The 24,262-nt window shown below is 39.3% G+C and overlaps 1 protein-coding gene and 1 long non-coding RNA gene across 2 annotated transcripts; one reads left to right on the forward strand and one right to left on the reverse strand.

Moving 5' to 3' along the window:
• Positions 1 to 1,929: 1,929 nt before the first annotated feature.
• LOC306807833 lies at positions 1,930 to 16,884 on the forward strand. The gene is made up of 3 exons (XR_013775826.1): positions 1,930 to 2,390; positions 13,687 to 13,783; positions 16,598 to 16,884. It is a non-coding gene; the product is annotated as an uncharacterized lncRNA (long non-coding RNA).
• CA12 (carbonic anhydrase 12) lies at positions 2,497 to 22,679 on the reverse strand. Its single transcript, XM_079317772.1, has 10 exons — positions 22,330 to 22,679; positions 19,277 to 19,297; positions 16,283 to 16,462; positions 13,620 to 13,762; positions 12,704 to 12,799; positions 10,978 to 11,041; positions 10,370 to 10,527; positions 9,193 to 9,319; positions 4,794 to 4,878; positions 2,497 to 4,104 (listed from the first exon to the last, which is right to left on the reverse strand). Exons 1-10 carry the CDS (start codon positions 22,418 to 22,420, stop codon positions 4,020 to 4,022), a joined length of 1,050 nt encoding a protein of 349 aa, XP_079173898.1. The 5' UTR covers positions 22,421 to 22,679; the 3' UTR covers positions 2,497 to 4,019.
• Positions 22,680 to 24,262: the final 1,583 nt, after the last annotated feature.

Here is a 24,262-nt window from a genome sequence, read left to right on the forward strand (position 1 = left end):
AATCTTCTTCATCTCTTTTTCTATTAAATGTCTCTGTTCATATTCCAGTCCCAAAACAGAGAGCTCCATTTCCTCGAGGCAAAAAGTCTTCTTCTCAAGCAACCAAACCTCCCCAAGTATATTTCACAGTTTAAAGGAATTTTAGTGTAGTCACAATCCTCACATAGCCCCACAAAAAAGGTTTTCAGCTACTCATCAGTTGCATCTTTTCAATCTCTTCCCATCAGGAACTTTATCTTCATTCCGCTGACTTCTGCGACTCCATGCTTTATTTCTTCTCCTTCAGGGGAGCTCAGGAGATCAAGAATCTTATCCAGACATTAAAAAGAGTTAAAATTGTATCCAGGTCGTGAAGAAGTCACATGGGCAGCTAGAGGCCTCTTCTACCATATGGAGAGCCGAGCCCAGCCGAGGGCCAGCAGGGCCGGGGCTGTGCTGGAGCCATGTGGCCAGTGCCAGAGCCATGCGGAGCTGGGGACCACCAGGCCAGGGTCGGGGCCGTCCGGAACTGGAAACGTGGCCATGCGGGGGCCACCGGGAGCCATGCGGCTCGGGGGGGCCGGGGTGCCGGGCCAGGCCCCCTATAGAGCCGGGGTCAGGGTGTCAGGTCGGGCCCCAGGCTGAGCTCGGAGCAGGACCGGGGGGCCAATGCCCTAGCCAGAGGCCACTGCACCTCCCCAGGAGCCGGAAGGCAAAAGAGCCTTAGCCAACTCCATCCACTGTGATTTGTGAAAGCGAAATAACTTTTAAGTAGTTTCCCGAGCTGTCCATCACCAAATCAGCTCTCCGATTGGTCCCTGTGGCTCACAGGGGAAGCCCCCAGAGACAGGACAGCCCTCCCACTCCCCGGCCTCCTGTTTCTTCTCTCAGGCGAAATCCACCCCTCCCCCTTAGCACGTGAAACCAATGCAGGATGTTACTTACATTCCTGGTAGTTGGTTGAGCTATCTTTTTTTGGGGTTTTTTGTTTGTTTGTTTGTTTGTTTTTTAATATCAGTATTTTTTTGCTTTTTAACTTGGCTTTTGTCAGACAGCAGTTTGAAATGCTCAGTTCAAATCTTCTCACGGGTATCACACATCTGGGCACCTTAATAGTTCAGTTGTAGCTTTCTCCAATAATAAGACAAATAATTCAACAATGCATTTATGTGTTTGATTAAGGGTAACACGTGAAAATGATGACTAGGTCTTAGACAAGAATTAGTATATTGATCTTGCTACAGAATTAATGAAAATAACATTTTACTTCAACATATTAAGCTTTGCAATAGCAAAGCTACTCTATTTTCTTTCCACCATTTTAGCTGAAGAAGGCTTTTTGTCCCCTAAAGTTTCTCTATCTAATATGCTTTTTCCAGTTTTGCTTTTGTTGGGCATTAACTTTTAGGTGTATGTGTTAAAAGTAATCCTTTGAGGTTTGTTTTCATACATTAGAGATGATATGTGAGGAATTTTTTGTGACTCAGTATTTCCTTGGCAAATTTTGAAACACATTTAGTTATCCCAGATGTGTTGTGCCCCTGCACTTTTCGTAGTGGAGAAAGTGTGAAAATAAGCTATTTATCATTATCCCACTGCACACTTTTAGCAGAGTAGTCTTGTGACTAGTCAGCCAGTTCTGACTAAGTTCTACCAAGCTGACTTCAAACTTTGTTATGTAAACTACTAATTACACAGTCACGCTGTGTGTTGTCACACACAGGAAGTGGAAGGAGACTTTTACATCCCTTGTGGCACCTTATTTGTCCACTTCACCGACTCAGGTTGCTTAGGCTTCATTTCTGCTATTGGAATCTCAGAACTGGGTCATTCCATTTTAAAAAGAAATAAATTGAGATTTTTTAAACTCAATTTATTACGGTAGCATGTTAGCTACATCTGTCTTTTTGATCAAAAAGATGCCTGATTTTTTCCTGTACATATTGTGCATGTAAGAGTGACAAAAGAAATCTGCTGGAAACTATTAAAAAATGTGATTTTTCAATAGGTTTCTTAAATGACAATGGTTGCAGAGGCCAGAAGACATGAGCTTAGATTCTTTCAGCTTGGGGACTGCTGGCAGTGCAAACTGGTAATGTAATATTAAAGAAAAACAGTAAATCTGGCAGCATGGATTTTATAGGGGGCCTCTGTGCAATTAGAGAGTGTTATAAGTGGGAGTAGCAGGAATATGATGTGTGTAAATTCCTCTTCAGTTTGTTTTTTGCTTAGGAAACAATTCTGAAGGAGACATTTTTTGCCAAATGTGTAATGTTTAATATGTTTGCTGGTACTGTGAGATTTTCCTCACAGTGAGCATGTAGTGCTTGACTGAAGTTTCATGCTTCTTTTTACAGGTATGAGGACATTACGTGCAAAGAGAGATTGATGGATGTTTCTAATCAGCTGAGGTAAAGATTTAAATACTATTCAAAGGAAACAAGAGACACCAAAAAAACAGCAAACACTGTATTATGTCATTTTGTCTTCAAACATCTTTATTCAAGGAGTAAGTTATGTTCCCTCTAGTACACAAATGCTGCTTTTTAAGTAATTTCAAACATTTCAACAGGATGATCTTTATGTACTTGTTTATATGCAATAAAAATGCTGGCATATGCAGTGTACTCAGTCGTAAGATTGTGCTCCTACATTTCATATGCAGTTAGTATTAATAAGTTATTTCTCCTTACACTCAAAAGCCTACTTTTGACATCAAACAGTTTTCTTGGGGATGGAAGAGGAAGAATCTAAAACACTCTGTGCTGAAACAGTCTGAATCTGCCATCTTGAAAGGAGGAAATACATACAGTAAGAGTTTATTTCTTTAAAATCACAGACCTGGTGGTGCTGCAAGTGAATATAAAAAGGATCTAAATTCAGATTGAAACTTCCCTGGTAGCGTTCAGCAACATTCAGACCTAAAGTTATTTTAAGTATAATTCTGTGGTCTGCCACTTCCTGTGTGCATGCTGAAGTATAAGCATTTCAGATCTGCACTGTAGATATCAGACTTAAGAGGAATTCTTCATGCATCGGGGTAGGTTGGACTCACCCTGTTCTTCAGTGTGAAGTCAGTGATGTTCCACATTTTCTGCAGTGGAATCAGGTTTACACTTCTCACTTCCAAAACTGCATCATGAAACTCTGAGTATCTAGTTTGTGAGGTTTGAAAAGATAATTTAGCTTTCTTTCTAGGAATTAGATTACTAAGAGAATTAAAGCAGAAAAAAAGTCTACTGTGTAACTTCAGCTGTAATATATACTGTAAAATCCATCACGATTTTGTGGTTAAATGACAAGTCTGCTTAAAAGCAGCAGCAACCATGTTATCTTCACATCATTCATACACACTCTATAGCTAAGAGCAGGATAAGAAGACAATCTACTTCTCTAATTCCTGTGACAGTGAGGGGCTTACTTCCCTAACAGATTTGTGAGGTTGTTCCTCTAGCAGTTGTGTTTACTCAGCACTGAGTCCCTGAGGTTGACCCCCATTAATAAGCCATGTGGCTTTCATTGCATTTACAATTGTCTTTTTCCTCTAACATTACCATTCAATTGGTGAACATACTGGCATCATACCCTGTGCTTTTCAAAACTGTATCTGCTGAACAACCCAGTTCAGGTAGTGATATCAAAGACAGTTTGCCCTTTATCTTGTTGATGTTCATGCTGCTAAAACCAATACATTGTTTTAGCTGGGAAGAGCACTTGTAACTTGATGAGTGTCTTCAGATTTGAATACCTGTGCTAAACAAACCATTAAACTGGAGTTTAGGATTAACTGTAAAATCAATTAAAACACCCAGACTCAGTAAGCAGTAGACATGAAAAGAATGTGGGGAGGAATTCAGCTCAGGGGGATTCATAGCTCTCTGGAAAACAAGAGGACAAGGGCTACAGAAAAGTTTTGGCTGGTATGTGTTTTTAGGGCTCTCTTGAGGGTTGTCATTAATCAAGAATAAAAGATTTGTTTCACCAATCCAAAATAAATCAGTGCTATGACTGAAAAGGGGCTTTTGTGACAGAGCAGGGCATCACATTTTGGAGATGTCTTCTTCCTCCTTGTACATGCCTGATTTGTAGATGACTCCTCTGTTGTCTTCACTTCCCTTTTTGCTGCTAAAATAAAACAAATTTATTAAATAATTGTAATGCCAATGAAGGAAAATAACTGTTAGTTATTTAAAGTTGTCTGTTGTGCATGTATGAGATTATTTTTCTCTGTACTCGTGCAAATGTCACAGTAGCTTATTGTTTCAAATATTTCAGGAGAACACATTTTGTATGCAATGTCAATGCTGAATGCAAAGGGAATCAGGCTGTAGGAAAATTTGCAACCGTAGATTTTTTTCCCAGGATTTGGCTTTCTTGACAAACAGTGGATTAATAATCTTTTAGCAGTACATATTTCTTCCTCTAAAATGTTATGACCATTGGGAGAGGCTTCCCTAAAATTCCATTCTCCTTGTTAAACTTACTGTTCCAGGAAAAAATGGAAGGATCAAAAAAGCACTTAGGAGCAGCAGTGCTAGCAAAAACAATGAGGAAAGAACAAATGGCATTTGAGAAATAGGGAAACTGGGTAAGTCTGTTACTGACCCAGCCTGATATCACACAGGGGAAATAATGTCTATAGTAATAAAAATAAATCGTAGTTTATAGGAAGAGATTGTCTCTTACAAAAGATCAAACCTTATCACTAAAAAAATGTGCAAAGTTTTGGACACTTTGTTTGCAAACACTTTTATGTGTAAGAGGAAAAATATGGTTTGCATTTTTTAATCTGATGTGATAGCCAGACATCTTACCTTTTCTTCTTCAGTAGCCAGAAAGCTACTGCAAGAATGATGAGAACACCCAGAATGCAGGCTATCACAACAGAAACCACAAAACCTAGGAAAAGAGAGAAAACATGCACAACTGTCAATATCATTGCCTTGAGTGGAGAAGGTGATTCTCCAGTCTTTCATAACATTTGCATTTTACATCTGCAACATTTCTACAGCCTGGTCACACCAGTTTGTGACTATGGATGGGCAACTTTGCACAGATGTTCCCTGGAATGTCCCAGTCCCACAGGTGGATCCACAGGTCATAGTGCTGTGACATGAGGCACATGGTAAAGTCACAGCGCCAAGGTGGAAACACGGCAGGTCATAACAGGAGGATGATCTTTATGCTATAACAAATTAGAGATCATAAGCAAACCTAAAGAATTTAACCCAGGCAATCAAGGATGTTAAATTCAATGCATTTTTTTTCTCACTGACATCACCACTGACTGTAGACAACTGAAGAATTATACCCTTTGCTTTTGAGAACATTGCTTAAAGGCATCAAAGAAGGTAAAAATTGATTCAGGATATTAGTATGAAGAACTGAGTGACCTCTTGTTTGAATAAAGATTTGATGATTATCATAATTGTCATAATTTGTTAGTGACCTTCATGTACATTTTTGGCAATAGAAGTATTTTTTATTCATTCTGGTCTCCACAAAGATCCTGGAGGTGAGTTCCCTTTTCTTAAGTGCATTTTCCTTATTTATTTACACATTGTATTTTTATATTTTATCAAATTATTGTTTCTCTCTAAGCAACATCACAGCTCTTTCAGAGTCAAGTTAATAGGTTTCATATATCTAAATATTTTCTCCTATTAAATCAGCTGTTGATAAAACACAAATGTAAAACATTGAGTTTAACTGCATTTGACCCATTAATTTGAAGTCCAGCTGAATGGAAGAAGTTTGCAATCCATGGAATTGAAGAAGAGCTGTTTACAAAAGTAAAAAAAAAATAAAAAAAAAAAATATATATATATAGTAAAGGAGTGTCAAATGGACACAAAAATGTAACACCAAAGAAATAACTGTAGCGAAACAACTTGTAGTTTGAAGAGGAACAGGTAGGAAGCACTTCTGTCTTATGAGAGTATCTTAGAAAAATTAGTTAGATATTATTTCAGCGTGGTGCCCTAAACAAAACTAGGCAGGAGTTCCTATTTAACTCACGGGCAGTGGGCGATTTGAACATTGTAGCAAATCCCAGTTGCATGTGTGTGAAGGTGATTTTATTGGATTAATTGCTGATAGACAAAATATATTATAAACATGTGGGAGTTTTGCTGTGTTATCCTTAAAGATTGGAGGCTTTTTGAAATGTGGTTCTTATAAATAGTGAGCATGAATTTAGATACTCATTACTGGCATCAAAAATGTGGGTGACTGAACAGCTCAGTCACTTTCAATTTTGATACAGAACACAGGCCAGCAGCCCCATCTTGTGGTGCCTGTGCTCAGTTGAAGGTGGCAGCTCTCAGGCTTTCAGTGATCAGAATAATTGCGCTGAAAACCTGCTTAGGAGGGGCCTAAGTGTGCACAACAGGATTTCTTTTACAAATTTCAGTGGTTGCTTGGCCCAACCCTTGACTCTGTGCATAGCTTCTCCTTCCTTTCTTAACAGATGTGCTCTGTTCTTGTTTGAGGACTGAACCATCGGGCTGGGCACTTCCAGCAGCCAGGTGTACTTCACTGGGCTTTGACAGGAGCCTTTTTTTCTTTTTCTTTTTCCTTTTCCTTTTTTTTTTTCTATTTTCTTTCTTTCCTTTTTTTTTTTGCCCTTCAGGTGAGGAGCCGCACCTGTGAGGGAGCTTTTGTTACTGCAGTAAGTGGAATGTGAGATTACAGGGGCAATGACTACCCTTTTTGAAATGGGTTGAACATTTTTACTATGGTTCACTGATAGAGTCAATGAGCTTTTGTAATTAAATGTACTTAGACTGAATGGGGTTTCTGTTAAAGTAGCACTGAGTCTTTCATAGCCACAGGGACTGGTTCTGGGGTGTGAACACAGGATGGGCAATAACCCCTACAGTTTAACACTGCTAAGTCATGGCCGCTTTAAAGATACATTGAAAATGCTTTTGTGGCTGGTGTCATCTCTGTGTGGGAGCAAAAAAACGTGGCTTAGCAGAGGGAGAAGTAAATGTTACTATTTGATTTGGCTCTGGTTCCAGCAACCATTTTGAAAAAGTTGCATCTGGGTCAAATTTTCCCCCATAAATGGAAATAATAATGCTTACACTATTTCTGTGAAGTGTTTGGAAATTCCTGGATAAAAAGTATAGTGTCTGATTTTCAGTTGCAGGGGTCATGGATTGTAACTCTCTACCTCCTACTATTAAGTACTGAGTGTGATTTATAGATAGAATGTAGTCAGGTGCTGAAAGGTTAGCTTAAGAAACAGATGGAAAACTGCATTTCTCATTTCTGACTGACCACTTGGACTCAGCAGATCAATGGTCACAGGTGTGGTTAGGAATTGACAACATACCCTTGCCATGCCCACCAGGTGGTGAATTTTGATAAATAGAGGATGAGGATAGAAAATGTAAAAATTGGATCACTAGGATTCCATGGTGAACCTGTGGTAATCACAAGGGAGCTCACTCTGGAAGCTCTGGTACTCCAGGAAGTGTTTCTGCAGTGCTATAGCAGATTGTTTGTGCAGGGTCTTCAGACCTGCAGAGGAAGCCTTAGTCTCAGAAACATGGAAGCTGTATTGCAAATTCTGCTGGTTGAAATCATTGCACATAATCTGACTTGAGCAGAGATTTGAAGAGGACTATTAAAACAGGCATTCAGCACCCAACTAGCTCCCTAAGTCATCAGTCAGTGTTTGAGACTGGAGGCTGGGGAAGAAAGTTTTAACCTCTTTGTGGTCATACAAAAATGCCATGGGGGGCACTCTTCTGGTTGGCCAGTCCATAAAAGCAGAAGAAAGGCTGACATACTCCAGTTCTTTCCCTCTTTCATTATTCAGTCATATTTTCATTTACTCAAAATATTGTTTGTGCAACTAGTATCCATTTGTATATTAATAACAGAGTTGTTAAGGACTGTGGTAAATTTGTAATCTTAGGTATTATGTTTAGAATCTAGCAACAAGAGAACTTCTAGTGTAATTCTCATTTTAAGAGATCAACCAACTTTTGGTGACAAGTCTAAATCATCTCTGCCCAGTATTTGTTTTGACTAATCTAGTTTTCACTTTTGTCCTTTATAGCTTTCTATTAGAAGAGATATGGAATGAAAGGGTCTGTCTGCAGGGGAAAACAGCAGAAGCAGCTACTGCAGTGGGAACTGTTTCGGTTGTGTGAAACTGTCCAAAACAGACAACTCCTGTGTTTTCTGTTATTTCATCTAAACAGTGAAGAAAATGTTGAAATGATGTGCCAACACATTTTATTAATTTGAAAGTTTACTGTTCAGCTAATCTTTTTGGTGAAGTCTTCTTTTTATTTTAGAAATCTTCTACTCTCAATTTCAAATAGTGTAGTGGTTTGCCCAGATTGCCTGGAGTGTACACACCATCTTCAAGATCCTTAGGAGTATTTGTTTGTGAGGCAACAAAGAAGTTGGAACAATACATTTTGCACAAACATGTACTCAAAGGCCTTTCTGTGGAGTACAGCTCAGCTTCTCACCACAAATGCAGACTTCTGTGCAAAGTCCCCCACCAAACTTATGTGTTGGTGTTGTGTAACACTGCAGAGTTAAGCTTTTGAATGAGCTCTTCCTTGAAAAATTATGGTGTGGGGTTTTTTTTATAATTTCTAACACTGAATCATACAATCCGGTGTTATGAATTATATTTATTTGACAAGTTTGAATTCCTCAAGGACCTCTTCTGATTTGGGGACACTGTTCCCCAAAACAGTGTCCCTGAAAGGCAAAGTTGTGACTCTTTAAATGTGTGGTCTGCACAAGATCAATCTTGTCCTTGCTGAGAATCAGTAAATGTCATTGGTGAGAGAAAGCCATCTTGAGCACTTACACTGGCTGAAACAGCTCAGCCATGGAGCTGTTTAGTATTTAGAGTGACAGCAAATACTTCTGCCAAGCATGACAAGGCCAATTCTGCCTTCCTTCTTTTATCTCTTTGCCTTTGATCAGAAGAGTTGCAGGGCTTGCCTGACACCCACTGTGGAAAAAAATTCTTACTTACCCTGGGAATGCATTATGTTTGTACAGTTGCCCATGCACTAATGCAATATGAGAAGAAAAGTCAACAAAGTGAACTGCAGGGAAATGAGATAGCTGTGTTTTTGTAGTGGTACAGTGCAGTGTGACTACCATTCCAGTACTTCACATTTACACAGAGCATTGTGCACTGTTTTGTTGCACAGGAGCATTCATACAACTCACCTTCATGGAAGGAGATAAAAACCAGTCTTTCATGGAATTCCTGAACGTTTCTGAAGTTATCAACCATTTCCAAAGGTTCTGGATCATCACTCTCTGTGCAGTACATGGCTGTTTCCAGTGCCAGTAACTAAAAAGGGAAGGACCTGTTCAGCTCTCAGAATACAGAGAAAACAGTGCCAGTGTATGAATGCTGGGAGTGTTTGGGAAAAAAAAAAAAAAAAAGGTGTAGTCAAAGGGAAGGGGATACATTAAGTAATAATTAAGTCTCCTGTCCTGTGAACCCAAATACAGAATAATGTGTAAACGATGTGACATCTCCAAGTCCATACTTGTATTTTGTTTACATCCTGATAAAACTACTGCTTACTATCAGATTATCTGCCAGGAACACTGGATGGGAGGAAACATGGTAGACTTTTTCAGCATGCACAGTCCAACTCCTAAGTAGTACTAAAGGCTTCTTTTTGAAAGAACTCTTAATTTTTTTAGAAACATGATGTGCAGAATGACAAAGGCAAGAATGTATTTTCAAAATGAGGAGCTTGCAGTAATTTGATCAGAGATTTTGATAATAATATTTTCCACCATGTCTATAATTAGGTGAATCAGAAGATAGTGATTGTGAGTTTATAGTCTAGGTAAGTGGCCACCCAGAGCAAAAGAAGTTAATTGGATGAGCACAAAGAATGTAAGTTGGGAGATAAGCTAGGGAATTCAAGATGGGTAAATTACACAACACAAGCTTTTTAGAAACTTTGCAACCCACCCAAGTCCATCAGGATCAAAGTAGCACTGAAATACTTTATGAATAACATTCAGAAATGGAACCCAAACAATAATCTGCAGATAACTCATAGAAGATGTAGAGCAGGGTGTAAGTACAAATGGAAATCAAAATAAATCTCACTTGACTGGGATTTTTTTCAAGCTGATACTGTACCAATTGCTGTGCAGCTGTCTGTCCTTTGTTCTTTGGGCAGACCCAAAATATGCTAACAACAAACAGAACAGGATATTGATTTATGTCAGCTCTGTGTTGTTCTTCCCACTTAAAAGATTTAAGCAATGGTCACCTTTCAGTTTTACAGGAACAAAAGAGAAATCCAGGAAATGAGAATATGTAATTACTGTTCTGTAGCAGACACCAGTCAGGGAAATGTGCTCTGTTGAAACTTGCCTGCTCCTGAGAAATTTTAACGGAGTGTCGGAAAACTGTCCAGAGAACACTCGGGTAGCAGGGAGGGGTAGTCAGGGATCCCTCGTAGCGATAGTACTCATCCAGCCTGTCAGGAAGCAGCTCTTGAATATTGAAACCAGGGACCAGGACCTTCTGATCTAAAAGAGCCAGCCCGTGTTAAATATTGCATCATGACTACACAAGCAGTGTATCAGTGAAGCGAATTTGATTTTCAGTAAGTAGGGTATTTTCAGTGTCATATCACCAAGATAGGAAAAATACCTTTTAGCAGAGATGATCCCAGTTTAATAAGGACTACAGCTTTTTAAGTTTCCTATGTACTTTGTCTGAGAAACCAAATCAGAGTCCTCTAAGATAAAATGTGGCCATATTAACTAAGAAACACCACATGGAAGAAATAAGGCCCAGTCAGAATCCCATGGGGCATGATAGCCATGCACTCTTCCCAGGAATGCACTGCATTTGGAAGCCTTGCAGTTTGTGACAGATTTGCCTGAGATCTCTGGACTGTTTCTTCAGCCAGTTCAACTGTTCTCAGGGTGACATCTGATGCTCTCAGCCATTCTCAATCTGATTTAGCCACTCACCCTTATATCTCACATTCCAGAAGTGCCTGAAGATCTTTTCATAGGATGGGTTGAAGGGTCCGATCTGCAATGATCACATTATCAACAGCTGTGCAAATCACCATCCTGAATATGAGTCTATGCTTCTGGCATGTCCTAAGACAAGTGCCTCCACTATCCAGATACTCATGTACAAGAATGGCAAAAGTATTTTATAACTCAAAACATCTCATCTGTCCTCAGAGCCACGATAATCTTCCTGCTCCAGGGCTGTTCGAGCTGTTGTTTTATTGCTGCCTTTACAGCTGCAGTGCAGGCCTTTTGTGTACACTGACCCTACTGGCCTTGCCAGCTCAGAGTACTGTGCAAGTGAAGAGAAGCCCTTTCCTCTGAGAGCATTGCAGGCAGAAGTTCTCAACTGCCAGGCTTCTCAGACCATATCCTGGTTTCCAAGCAAAGCCACATTTTTCCAAAGCCACGTTTTTAATCTCCTGCTTTCACAGTCCAGGGAGGTAAAGCATAACACTGTTGAGCACCACAAGGATACAGAGCTACAACTCAGCTATCTGGCAAAGGCTATAAATCAGCTATCACACAAGAGTATGTTTTTCAACTGCTACCAGCAGCCTTTCTGTCTAATAATCAATGCCTTTTTAATTAATTCTTCAGAGCTGGTGCTTAGCAGCTGCTCTGACAACCATGCATAGTAAAACGGTGTCCTTACATTAACTGTAACAGCCACCAGCTGTCTGAAAGGATTTCCAAGACCTAATCTCCATTGTTCACTAATTTGATTTTCAAACACCATTGCTTAGAAATAACCAGAATCCCAGTATTATTCCCTAGCATAATGTATAACACTCTGACACTTTTAATGGCTACAACTTCCAAATGAACTGAAATTGAACACAAAATTACTCTCAGAATTGTAGAGGTGCTAGGAAGTGAGCTTGGGTAATATTAATTATTGAGAGCTTTGTTTGCCAACTGGAACATTTTTACTTTTTGATGGAAATGTGGAAACCTGTGATTTTGGTTTATTATGCTGCAGAAAATCCTCATATATTATTCTTATATGTAATCCTCACAGTTATCTTATTAAGGAGATTTAATCCTCAAGAAAAAGAAGAATTATATATGTACAAGTTACTATTTTTTTCCTTTTGTTTATGTGGGATTTAAGAGAGGAAAATTGGAAAGCTGTCCTGATTTCTAAAATGCCACTGAACATACTAGTTTAGTGTATTCTCTGATTCAAAGAATCTGGGAAGTTAGCAGGGACAAGACTGTGGTTAAATCCAAATTACATACAGTAGTCAAAGGCAGAGCTGTGCCTGCCTGTGCTTCTCTGCTGTATTTGAACTGCTTCATGCTACAGTAGACAGCTTTGAGTAAATCAGCTTGAAATTCACTGTTGCCTCTTGTTTGATAAACGCTACTAGTCATTAGTTTGTAAATGGATGTAAAAATGGATTTAACATAGCTGAAGTTAATTTTCAAAAAAACGTGAGGAAATACTCAGAATTCCTCTTTTTGTAACATTTGTTCCCGGTTTGGTATGTGCTGCTAGAATCTGACCTTTTTTGGTTTTTTGGGTTTTTTTTTTGTGAAAGAGGAGAGGAAGAACCTTTATTCAGCCAATGTATTGTTACATGATGTAGGTAATTTTGTATGTTAAACGTCTCTCATAACTGAATGACTGAAAGCATATTCTAAACAAACAGAAAAAGAAGATCCTGCATCCTACCTCCAGGAGAACAGCCAAAACAGCCAGTCCATCAGCTTTGTCCATTGCTGCTGTTACATCTGGGTATTTCTCAGAGTTGTAATGTACAATATGCAGCTACAAAGGAGGAGATATTTTATTACAGTAATGTGTGAGTTGTGCTCACCTTTATGCTTCACAATTTAAAAGGACTGTGTGGCCACCTCAGGGTATGACAATGCAGGAGGGTCCTTCATGATTTCTGGATGTAGTGGTAAGATCTTTTTAAAGAAAGGCAGAAGGTCCTAGGACTCCCAGCCCTGCTGCAGCTCAGTTACACACATCCCACACACGCCCAGAAATGAGGGGAGAAAGAGGATTCATGACTTCAGCTTCAAGATATCTTCACTGGAGTACTAGTAAACTTTTTTTGAGAAGATAACACCTTAACACTCCAATACTTGGAATGCAAACCCCAGTGTTAAATGTAACTAGAGAAGAAGTGGATTCCTAAAGTGCTGTTATGCAAGCAAATTATTGTGACTAATTTCTTTTTTTAATAATTTGGAAGTAAATATCTGATTGGTACTGCTTGTCAAAATCTATTCCCAAATCCATAATTCAGAAATCAGAAAACATAAACAGTTCATCATTGTATAGAAGAAGGTGAGTGAAGGCAAACAGAGCAGTAGTGTTGTGCAGCTAAAAGTTACCTCAAGTGACCTGGTGCCAGTTCTGAGTTTAGAATCTGAATTCCAGCTCCCTGACTTAGCACATCTGAATGCATCATATTTTGTGGTGCACAACCCATTTTTTTAGTATATCCCCAGATCATAAATACTTGTCTTAGAACCTCACAGCCTTCAACAGCCATTTATCTGTAAGACAGATCCCACTTTGAAACAACGAGGCCTGCCCAAACTTCTTTGCTTCTTTCCCTGATCTGAGCTGACCTTACCTCTGCTGCAAAGTGCTTTCCACTGACAGTGTGCTCAGAGCCCTCAGACTTGTTTCTGTTTCCCCAGTGCAGGTGAAGCTGAGATGCAGTGTATTCAAACGGGAGGTTTCTGATGGACATAGCAGGTGACAGATACATTTTCACTGTAAGCAGACCAAAACCAGGTAGGAACAAATGATACCACAGCTCTCAGGAACAGGGCAAATAAAAATACCATGTCTAAGTATGTTATATATAGAACATGAAAAAAGCAGATTCTTAACTCAAATCCATCTTGGTCTGTGCTAGCAAATAAACACTTCTGTTCTCTTTAAACCTTTCTTGGTAGATCAGGATTTGGAACATACCCATTTCTGTTTTCCTAAATACATGGATTGAATGTGACAGTTGTTGCTAGTGGAAATCTTTCTTCTCCCTCAAGAAGGTGGATTTATCTCAAACATTGAAGAGACAATTATTTATATGTCAACCCAAAATTTAGACTCATGTACCTCCTTTCAATCCCCTTAATAATGGTTTAAAATGTCTTAATAAATCAATATTTTTCATAATAATTTATATCTCCTCTTGTATTCAACTCTGTTGCCTCTTAAACTTCTTTTAGAAGCACATGACAAAACCAAATAATCTCCCCCCTTTCCCTGCTGCTCCCAGAACCCAGAACACTGATGTTGAGCAGCATGATAATCCCAGGCCTTAAGAACGAGCATTTTCTCTCTTGACGTGCTGTAGAGTGACCTTTGTATGCATGACCCTCCCTTCTGCTCACTGAGGCTCTCCAGTGGTGGAGGCAGGCTGGCTTGTTGGGGCTTTTTTTGATGTAGAAATTACAGGAGTAATTCTCAACCCAGCAGAAATTTCTCATTTGTTCACTTAGAGCATTTGGTTTTCATAAAGCAACAGCTTATGTCAAGAACAGATCAATTTCTTTGCAATTTATCTGTATTGTTGCCCAGATTGAATACAATTTGTTTCTGGACTGCCCTGGACATGTTTTTCAAGGGAAAGAAGGCTCAACACCATAGCGATGTAACAGCTGTGACCCTATTTTTAGGCTCCTACTGAAGAGGTTTTTTTTGAGCTCTACTGTTTTCAGTCTAGCTGAAGTAGATAATTGTGTCTGGATGAGCTGGCTGGTGAAGAACATCAATTATATATAGGAATGACTTGACAGCACAATACTAAGCATCCTACTGGTTTCCTCTAGCTGAAATAAAAGTTAGCAGGAGATGGTGTAATGATCAGTACAACAGAGGCTAATTTTTTGTTACTCAGAGGTAAATCCATTTGTTTCTAAGTGAGGTTTCTAGAGTAGGATGCATCTCTTCTGCTTTCTAGGAGGCCACTGACCTTGGAAATAAATTCCCATTCTCTTGGGGGTTTATATTTTTGTCTCGGCTTTCTTTAGCAAATAATCAAACCTCATATTTTAGGGGTGAGATCTGACTGTGATAGTGACTTCGATTCTCCAAGGAATTTGCTTTTACCTGTGCAGTTGTTTTTGGGAGGGACAGGCTCTCAGTGCTGTTCTTTTGGCTCCTTCTGCAGTCTGGCACCTTTCAAGTACACACTGACAATATTTCCTTCTTTGCCTATTGCCTGTCCTTTACATCAACCCAGTGCATTCAACTGTGGCAGTCCAGTCTTTCACTCAGGACCTAAAAGCACTTTTAGGAAAAGAAGGCTCAGAAGGAAAGGATGTTCCAGCCATGCCTGGTCTAAAGCAACCGGGTTTTAAAGGAGAAATTGATCAAGCGGAAAACCAGGAATCTGTCCCAAGAGGTTGGCCCTTACTGAGGAATGGGCTTATGATGTTCAATTGAGCAGGTCAGCTTCACTGAAAGAATGATAGAAATAGAGATTTTTGCAGGTTGATCAACTTATAACCAAGTGTGTGTGACCTGAGGCCATTTTATAATGGTTATTTATTATAGTTATACAATAAAGGAGAATACAAAGAAGGAGGGCTTTATAACTATTCTTATTTCTGTGTCTTCAAGTGTTTCAGGAAGGAATGAAAAATGGTGGGGCTGACTCACTGGTATTGTGTCATTATAAGAGACCTTTATGAGACAGCATCATCCCTACCTTTACCTACTGTACTGACAGTGATTTAGTGCTACTGTGGGGAGGGCCTGCTTGCACACTGTTTCTAATTATTTTTCTGTCTTCTGTCACTGTGTATCTTACCTTACACTAAAGAGGTTTCTGTCTCAAGTTCAAAGAACAGAATGGTGCTCCTAATTTGTTTTCCTCTTCCACATGCCCCCACATAATTGAGCTGAGCTCCATTGATGAATGGAAGAGACCCATTGCTCAAAAGTTATCAGCTGATCTCTTTTTAGCAGAATCACAAAGCCTGCTTCTGTTTCGGCACACTACAACTAAATAAAACCTTGGGCATTAATTTTGACATGCCTAGAGTTTATTTTAAATTTCTATATTTAAAGTTTACTTACTGGGAATCCATTTGTACTTAGTACATTCACAGATTTCTCTAGCCTGTTCTGTAGATGTAGGTATGCTGATGTGAAGGCCTTCTCATCTGATTAGCAGCTTAATTTCATCTAATAATCTAAGTAGTCCACCCATGAAGTAAAAGAAGCACTGACTTTCTGCAGCTCTTTTTTTTACCATTCCTTGGTGTCCATTAGCTCCCTTACCTGAATGGCCATTATTGATCAATGTAAACTGGTCAGTGGAGGGCACGTTATAGCCTATGAATTCTAAAGGCACGAGGTTAGAATCATACTGGAGAATATCTTCGTGGAAATCAATTGGTGATTGGAATACTCCTGCACAAAATGGGTATTTATTTGGCCAGGCCTTCTCTCCATCAGGACCTGTATGAATTAACAGAGGCACATTTTGTAAACCTTCACGATGCAATCTAGAAATTCTCTTGCGTCAGCCTTCACACAAAATCTGGAAAGAAAGCCTTTTTTGAATTTGTAAAACTTTAAAAAAAAAAAATCCAGGACTTCATTAAACTAAGGTAATGAAGGATACGATCATTTTTCTGAGGATGTTGTGACCTAGAGACAGGTCTGATTATATCAGAGCCTCAGACTTTTCCCTTCTGTACAGACTGCCTGGCACTACCTAACAGGATTGCGTAATCCACAGTGAAAAGCTGACTTGCAAAAATGGAAGGTGTTATAGTAATTTGACATGAAATAACTTGCTCAAACTCTGGTGAAACTTTTATTCATCACAGCCTTTTGCCCGAGGTAAGATCTATGAAGAATAGATAATATCTAGAGAATTATAATTATGCCTTTGATTCAATTACATATTAACATCTAGCGTCTGTTTGCAGACCGTAAGATGAGATGATTTGGATTTAAATACCAGAAGAGGTACTTGCAACTTACATTTCTTCTTGTCCCTGAATATTCATCACTCCTGCCTTCTTTCCAAGGCAGGAAGGCCCTAATGGATCACGCAGCCTGGTCTGTGTAACACAGGACATTGGGCCTCCCTGGATCAATTTCTGCTTCTGTGAGGCCATTCCTTTCAGAAGGGAATAAACATCTACTCTTCCTTTAAGCATTGCAGATAAAAGATACTTCATTAGTGCCCAATGGAGAATTACTCTCCTTGGCAGCTTGCTTTTCACTGTGAGCCTGCTGTTCCCATACTTTTGTTCCTCATTGAAGTGCTTATAATATAGAGGATATAGTTTTTCACTTTTCTTACTACACAGATCGAGTCCCTTGAGTCTTTGATTAGAAGGCCTCTTTTCCAAAACCATGGTATTCCCACTTTGAAGATCAGGCCATCAATAGCAAAGTGAGTTCAGATATTTTCTGAAGGAAATTTGCAGGCAGGAGGATACTATTAGGAGTTCACTTTATTAACATGAAAGACAATTGCCAAATAAATGGAGAGTAGGGGTGAATCTGACTTAAACATAGCGCATGTGACAGAATCAACAAGATCAATCCTGGTGCTTAAAGACAGACTTACTTCCTTGGTAAAGGTTTAACATTATTCAAGACATAGGTTAGCAGGGGACATTGTTTGCAGTTTGCCTGAAGTACTAATAATGCATCAACATTCAGTTTTACATATTGTAAAATATGTAAAATAACAAATAGGAATTTGACAATGAGTTTTCAGATTTCTCCTCCACCCTTAATCTTGTGCCTTGGCCCTTACCTTGACATCAGTCTTCACTGTGGTTATAATGGCTTGGTTTTCTTTCCATTCCTATTGACATAATTTTAGTGAGAGGCACTGCAGGGTGTTTCAGGGGCAAAGGTAAACAATCGAAAGTTGAAGATGGCAGAAGAAACCAGGATCAGTAGAAGATCTTTCCTGGCTTAGTATAGTCTCTCTAATAGCTGTTTTTCTCTGTGGGGATCAATGCTCTAACTCTGCTTTTCTGTACTACTCTGTACAAATTTGGTTGCCACTTTAGTTTTTTGAAGTTGCTTTTATATGTTTGCTTTTATGTGTTTTTCTAGATTTGTTTTGAAATCAGTAGTTGAAGGAGAAAGATAATGTGTTTTGTGAACCTTCTCTCTATCCTTCATACATTTAGAATGTAGAAATCATTATGCAGTAGGAAAGAAGGCAGTATAAAAGAGCTTAACAGGAATTGATGAAGTCAGGCACTGAGAATAACACACTTTGAAACACAAATTCCTAGGAAGGGGGAAGTAATTAATTTAAATAAGGATTACCCTGGGAAGGAGGGCAAAACTTCTGCTTTCAGGGTAGTAAAAAAAGTCTTGTTTTCCATATTACCCAGCAGGGTTAGATTTATCATATGGCTGCTAAGTGGAAACCCCAGGGTTTTGTTTAAGTTGTATCAAGCTTTTTCCCTACTGGTAATGTGAGGTGTGTGTATGGACACTGGGAGATAGACATGCAGCTGACAGTTCTCCTTCTGCTTATGTGAAGCCAGTCAGGCAAACTGGAGCACAGCCAAAGGAAGGAGCTCCTAGGATCAAGTTCAGTCTCAGAGGTTCTTTGTGCTGTCTTGGAGCAGCACCAAAAGCTTAAGAACAAACATTTTTTCCTGAAATTCTCCATACTGACTACTTCTGTGAGGGTATTTGGCATGTAAAATACTACTCTGAATGAAGAAATACCTGGCTAGAGGATTTGATCAATTAGAAGAAAAACACTAGATGCTTCTTTTCCTGAGCAGCTACCAGGTCCTTTTGAGTTAGTAGATGACTAAAAGGATGAGTTACAAATTAACACTTCTTTCCTAAAGATGATTTATTCTGCTTTGTCACTGCTGGTATCTTTGGGGATCTGAGCCTCCGGTAACAGAATACAGGAGAACTCTGATTCTGCTTGAAAAAGAAGAGTCGTGGGTGGGGAGAGAATGCTCTTTGTAGAGCTAGGCTGGAGTGTGCTGCTGGCCTGTGACTGCTGAGGAAACAGAGCTTCAGGAACCCTCTGCAGCTGTAGGGCCAGCTTCAGTCTGCTGAAATTCCTGTCATTCCACAGGGAAATTTAGAACTCAGTAAATGATTCTCTCAGATACAAAACCTGATGGATGAATAACAGATTTCAAGAAAATTGACCAGATTCAAACCTGGGTAAGGATCCCAGTAAATACTCACCAAGAATGCATTTGGCAGGTTGTCCTTAAGGTACAGAAAAAAGCCATAACTTTGTATGTATGAATTAGTACTTACCAATATAAGACCATTTGGACCCTGTTTAAAGACAAAGGAAATATTACTGTATTTGAGCTTACTCTGTAGAGAAACAAATTGCTACTTAAACCCACTTATTGAATGTTGCAATATTTTTGCTATCTTTCTAGTCCTAGCTGTTGAGCAAAACATAGACACTTTCAAACTTTTTGATGCTTATGAACCTTTCTCATTCAAATTGTAGCTGTAATTATTCCTGTGATCCTTCCCATAGTGCTGAATTTTTTGTCACTTAAATTTTAGGGTAAGACTGTTCTCAGTATTTTTTTTTTAATCTGAAGATCCACAGACTTTGTCTGTAGGTAAACCCTTGAAATTTTTCTCTGGTTAGGAAGCTAAGGAATATAAGTGGAATGTAACTACAACGAGCACCCCTATGCCTTGTTGAGGAATTTGAAAAACGTCAGTGGATTGGCAGTTGCTACACTGAGAAGTGATGGACAGAAATGAATAGATGGACTCTGAAAAAAGGGACTCTGATGCATGAACCCATATAACTTGGAGAATCCCAGGGAGGGTGAGTGAGTTAAAATGATCAATACTCATCCACTTCTTAAGAAACTGAACTTGGGGCAGTATCTCTGCATGTTTTTGGAAATGTCTTGACTTATTAAATGCTCTTTGTAACTTGAAATCACTCAGCTTGCTGCATAATTAGAGGTGCTCATCTTGACAGACCTGAACAGTTTGGGTTATCAGGCTAATGCTGTTCTCTGCAAATTTAATTTTATTTCTGCTTAGAAAACAGTCCTGAAATACAAATCTTGCAAACACTTAATGTGCCTGTGTGTCTGTATGCATGCAGGCAAATATTTATCATTGCATACACTTGTCTGCTCAATACACAGTTCTTGGCAGCATTTCTTATGCTCTGGAGTATGGTCACAGATGTAGTTTTTCCCTAATAACCTTGTTTTGAAATGTTTGGGATTAATTTGTAGGGATGTGCAAATCAACTGCACTTTCTATTAGTATGTGCTGAGAACATGAAACTTCCTGCTCTCAGTTTGTTAGGACCAGTGTGCCTTGTGCTTTTGCATCGGAATTTTCGAAGCAAGATCTGTGTGATCATCCTGGTTCAAGTCCTCAGGTTCTTCTGGTAGAAGAATTAATCTTTCAGATTTCAGGATGAGAAACCTCATTGGCCTCTTGCCTTTTTTTCTGCAGGGGATTATCTATTACTGAATTTTTTGGGGGTTGCTTGTGTCCTTTGGATATTCTGTAGCCAAAACTTGGATAGATAAAAATGACTGGCAGTAGGCTTTAGAAATACCCTAATTTGAGCAGGGTTTGAAGAAATACTGGCTTAACTACAATAGCTACTATGTTCATGCTCTTATTGACCATTAAAATGCGTATGAGGTGTCAAACGTATGATTATTATAATCTAAAGCAATCTTACATCAATCACTTTTAAGCATTTACAATATTTTGGTCAGTTATGTCATTTGACACAGAAGTAAATGAAAGCTTCAAGTCTTTTGCCAAGAGAAGTATCCTTTAACCTGTGAGCATTTTGATGATCTGCATCTTGCTACCATTATGACTTCATGGTGAGTACAGCCATAGAACTGCTGTGGGTAAGGCTGAGGCACATTTATCCTCATTTCATCTTAGATCAGGAGATGAATCAATTACCAGATGGAGAACCTTCTTGATTTTGTCTGAATGAACACAGAGAGCTGCCAATCTCAGACCCTGAGCAAGGTTGCTTTTATTCTGCCTGATAATGAAATGAGAGTCAGGCAGGTTGTCACAGAGTGTCAAATGGAAGAATTCACATCTAGAAGTGAACATTCAACAGCTCTGTGTCTGTGAACACTCTCCTGGCTCTTTATTCATGTTGGGATGAGTGTTGATGAATAACAGTCACATGCCCATGCATAGCAGAGGAGGTTCCTAGAGCCGGTGTAGATTAAACTGATCAACAGCCAGGGAAAAAATACATTTCCAGTGTCACTTGAGAGCTGGGAAGGTGTGAATGGTTGTAGGTGTGATAATCTACTTGGAAAGATATCTGAGACAGGCAGATACTCCAGCTCTTGCCATTTCTTGGTACTAGGTTCCTAAGTCTGAGACAGGCACTCTCTAGAATTCTCTTCAGGATGTATCAGAAGACATTTCCTTTCAACACATCCTTTATAATCCAAACCTTCTGTATGGTCACCAAAAGTACCTGTAAAGCATCAAGCCTTATTTATTCTGTTGTTCTCGAAAGCATCAAGCTCTAGGAATCTCTGTCCTTCAGACAGGAGATTCTGCTGTAGAATATAGGCATTTTTCAGAGGACATATGCACAAAATAAGAAGATGACCTTAAAAGTTTGAATTCCATACCTTTTGCTGCTCATGCAAAAAATCTGGTAAAATACTTATTCTGACCGAACTCTGCATGAACCAACAGCTCTGGATTTGTTTGAACCTCACGGATTTTTGTCCCATGAATATATGTGCTGAGTATGAGCTCTCACACAAAACTTTACAATTCCCCTCATATCCTATAATAACACTGGGTAGATTATAATTCATTTGAAAGAATGGAAATTGATTACAATCAGCTTTAATAGATAAGCACTGACTCCTAAAAAGAGAGTGAGTAGAGTCCTGAAACTGTCTTATTGTAAGAGAATGATCTCTACTGTATGGGGTCCTTTACAGGGATTGCTTTATTTCTCTCTGGTTTAAAAATAAACATGCAGAGGGAAAGGTGTGATGCTTCCACTAACTCTGAAAGGGCCAGTTTCTACTTCATTTTATGAGAAATGTAAAGATCACAAAGCAAAGCATACTGAGCATACAAGAAGTCTGTAATGCCAACTACATCAGAGGAAAAATTCCTCTTTCCGGTATGTGTCAGAATACCTATTCTGAGAAATTGAAATGAGGATACTAACTACAAACAACAATCGACTGCAACAATATATGACTTTGAGCATGATATTGAATAGTAATAATGAAAGGATGCCATTTTTCTGTATAAACAGCTGCTTTAAGGCACAAGAGACAATAAAATAGAAAACTGGGAGACTTTACCATTCAGCGGCGCTTGCAGTGAAAGACGTATCTTTAGGAAGAAAATAAGCACAGTAGCCACTGTGACTGTACTGAAGCTCTTGACTGACATCTCAAGGACAGACTTATTATATTCCAGCAGTTCACAGGTTTTCTTGCACTCTGAAGAAACTCCCTTGTAGACATGTGGCAAACAACAGAATGTACATATGCAGAGCTTCTGCTAGAGTTATTGCCCTTCTCTCCCCTTTTCTCTCTCCTTGCCTTTAGGACTGCTTTTTTTGTAAAGCTCCTGAGACTCAATCCAAAACAGATGATGTAATCAGACCTGCCTCTATGTCACAACACCCTCAGATCATATCCTTCATTACCTCAGTTTTAGTGAGGTTTTCCAGCACTTACAGAGGGAGTTTAAACATGGAACTTGAGAAATTATTTAGCAGAGACAAAAAGGCTTAAAAAAGCTGTACTGCTATGGCCTGTACCACAGTAGAGTTTTTCTAGCCTGTTTCAGAGAGTCTCCCTCAGCTCCCATTTTTGGATCAGTTGGATGTAGTATAATGGCCCACTGTGAGGGAAGGGAGGAGAAATGAGGCTCTGTGTGGGACTGGTAATAACTCAAAGAGACCATGGACGCTTCTCACAAAAACCATTCAACTTGTCAGGAGCAGATTTTTTTTTGAGCTGAAGGCTCTTGAAGCCAGGAGGACACATGAAGTAAGGAGGACTAAAAATTAATGAAGCAACAGTCCCAGAATATTATTCAGGACATGTATGGAGAGAGGTAAAGAGGAGCACAGGGATAAGGTAATGTCCTCTTCTGTCAGTGATTAAGGAATAAGCTCTTAAAGTGAGGATAGCTGAGGAGAAGAAGGTGGGATTGAAGAGACTAATGGTTTTGAGTACATTATTATTTATAATTGTTATTATCAGCTTGCTACCTATCAGTAACAACTTTATAATCTATTATTATTGATTGGTCAAACTTTATTTTCAACATTTTATCAGCTACTGTGTAATTGCTCTATGTTATTAGATGTGCTTATTTTTTCCTACCATTTATGAGGTTGACAAGGGGAAAGGAAAGTTGACTGAAGCATGGCTCACTTCTGCTTAGATCCCAGGCAGGGCTCTGCTGCAAATCATGGTGCTGGTCTGTTGCTGCTGTTTATGCATAGCCCATTCTTCCCAGTCTAGGTAGAGGAAGTCTGCAGAAAGCAGCAGCAACTAATTAATGTCCTGTAGCCTTTTAGAAAGCAGCTGTGGTTGAGAACACTTCCTCTCATACTTATCCTTAGCATTTTGTAAACCTAGATTGTAATTCTGCATTTCAGTTCAGACAGATGTAATCAAGAGAGAGAGGGTGTAAGCTATGGAGAAAATGTTTTTAACATGACTTTGCAAGTGCCTTTGTCCAAAGCAGAGGGGCACTATCTACCACACTGGTACAAAAGGCATGCTGAGTGTGTTCAGCATGGGGCTATCAACACGTAGCTGTGGCTGCATATAGGACCTTCCTAACCTGACAGAAATTTGGAAACGCATTGGAGATTTCTGTAGAAGAAGTGGTTTTGTCATCAGTCTTCACATAGCTAGTAGCCTGTCTGGCAAGCTGCTAAGGTTGGTATCAAGAGCTGAAAATTACCTGCTCTACAAAAAGACAGTGTTGTGTAGGAGTGTATGGACTGAGCTATCTGCCAAACAGTGCTTTCTTATCGCCTTCCTTCATCTTTTCTGCCAGTGTTCTTGAACACTGACCACGGTGGTATGCTCTGATTCTTAGAATCTCCCCCAGATCATTTTTGCATTTTCACAATCTGTACTTCTCCTCCCCAAGTTCCTTGTATAGCAGAAACCATTTTGGCTTCACATCTATGAGAGGAATTTCATGCAGTGCTGTGCTTTCAAGGCTGGCTGGAGAGAAAGCTCTTTGCTTCCCAAATATAAGCCATGG

The sequence above is a fragment of the Erithacus rubecula genome (assembly GCF_903797595.1).
Source record: "Erithacus rubecula genome assembly, chromosome: 14".
Taxonomy (NCBI): Eukaryota; Metazoa; Chordata; class Aves; order Passeriformes; family Muscicapidae; genus Erithacus; species Erithacus rubecula.

Coding starts and splice junctions, on each gene's coding strand:
- CA12 (XM_079317772.1), bottom strand. CDS start 22,420: ATGTCAGTCAAGAGCTTCAGTACAGTCACAGTGGCTACTGTGCTTATT. Junction 16,463..19,276: donor GTCCAAATGGTCTTATATTG/GTAAGTACTAAT, acceptor TAATTCATACAG/GTCCTGATGGAGAGAAGGCC. Junction 13,763..16,282: donor GATCAATAATGGCCATTCAG/GTAAGGGAGCTA, acceptor GTCTGCTTACAG/TGAAAATGTATCTGTCACCT.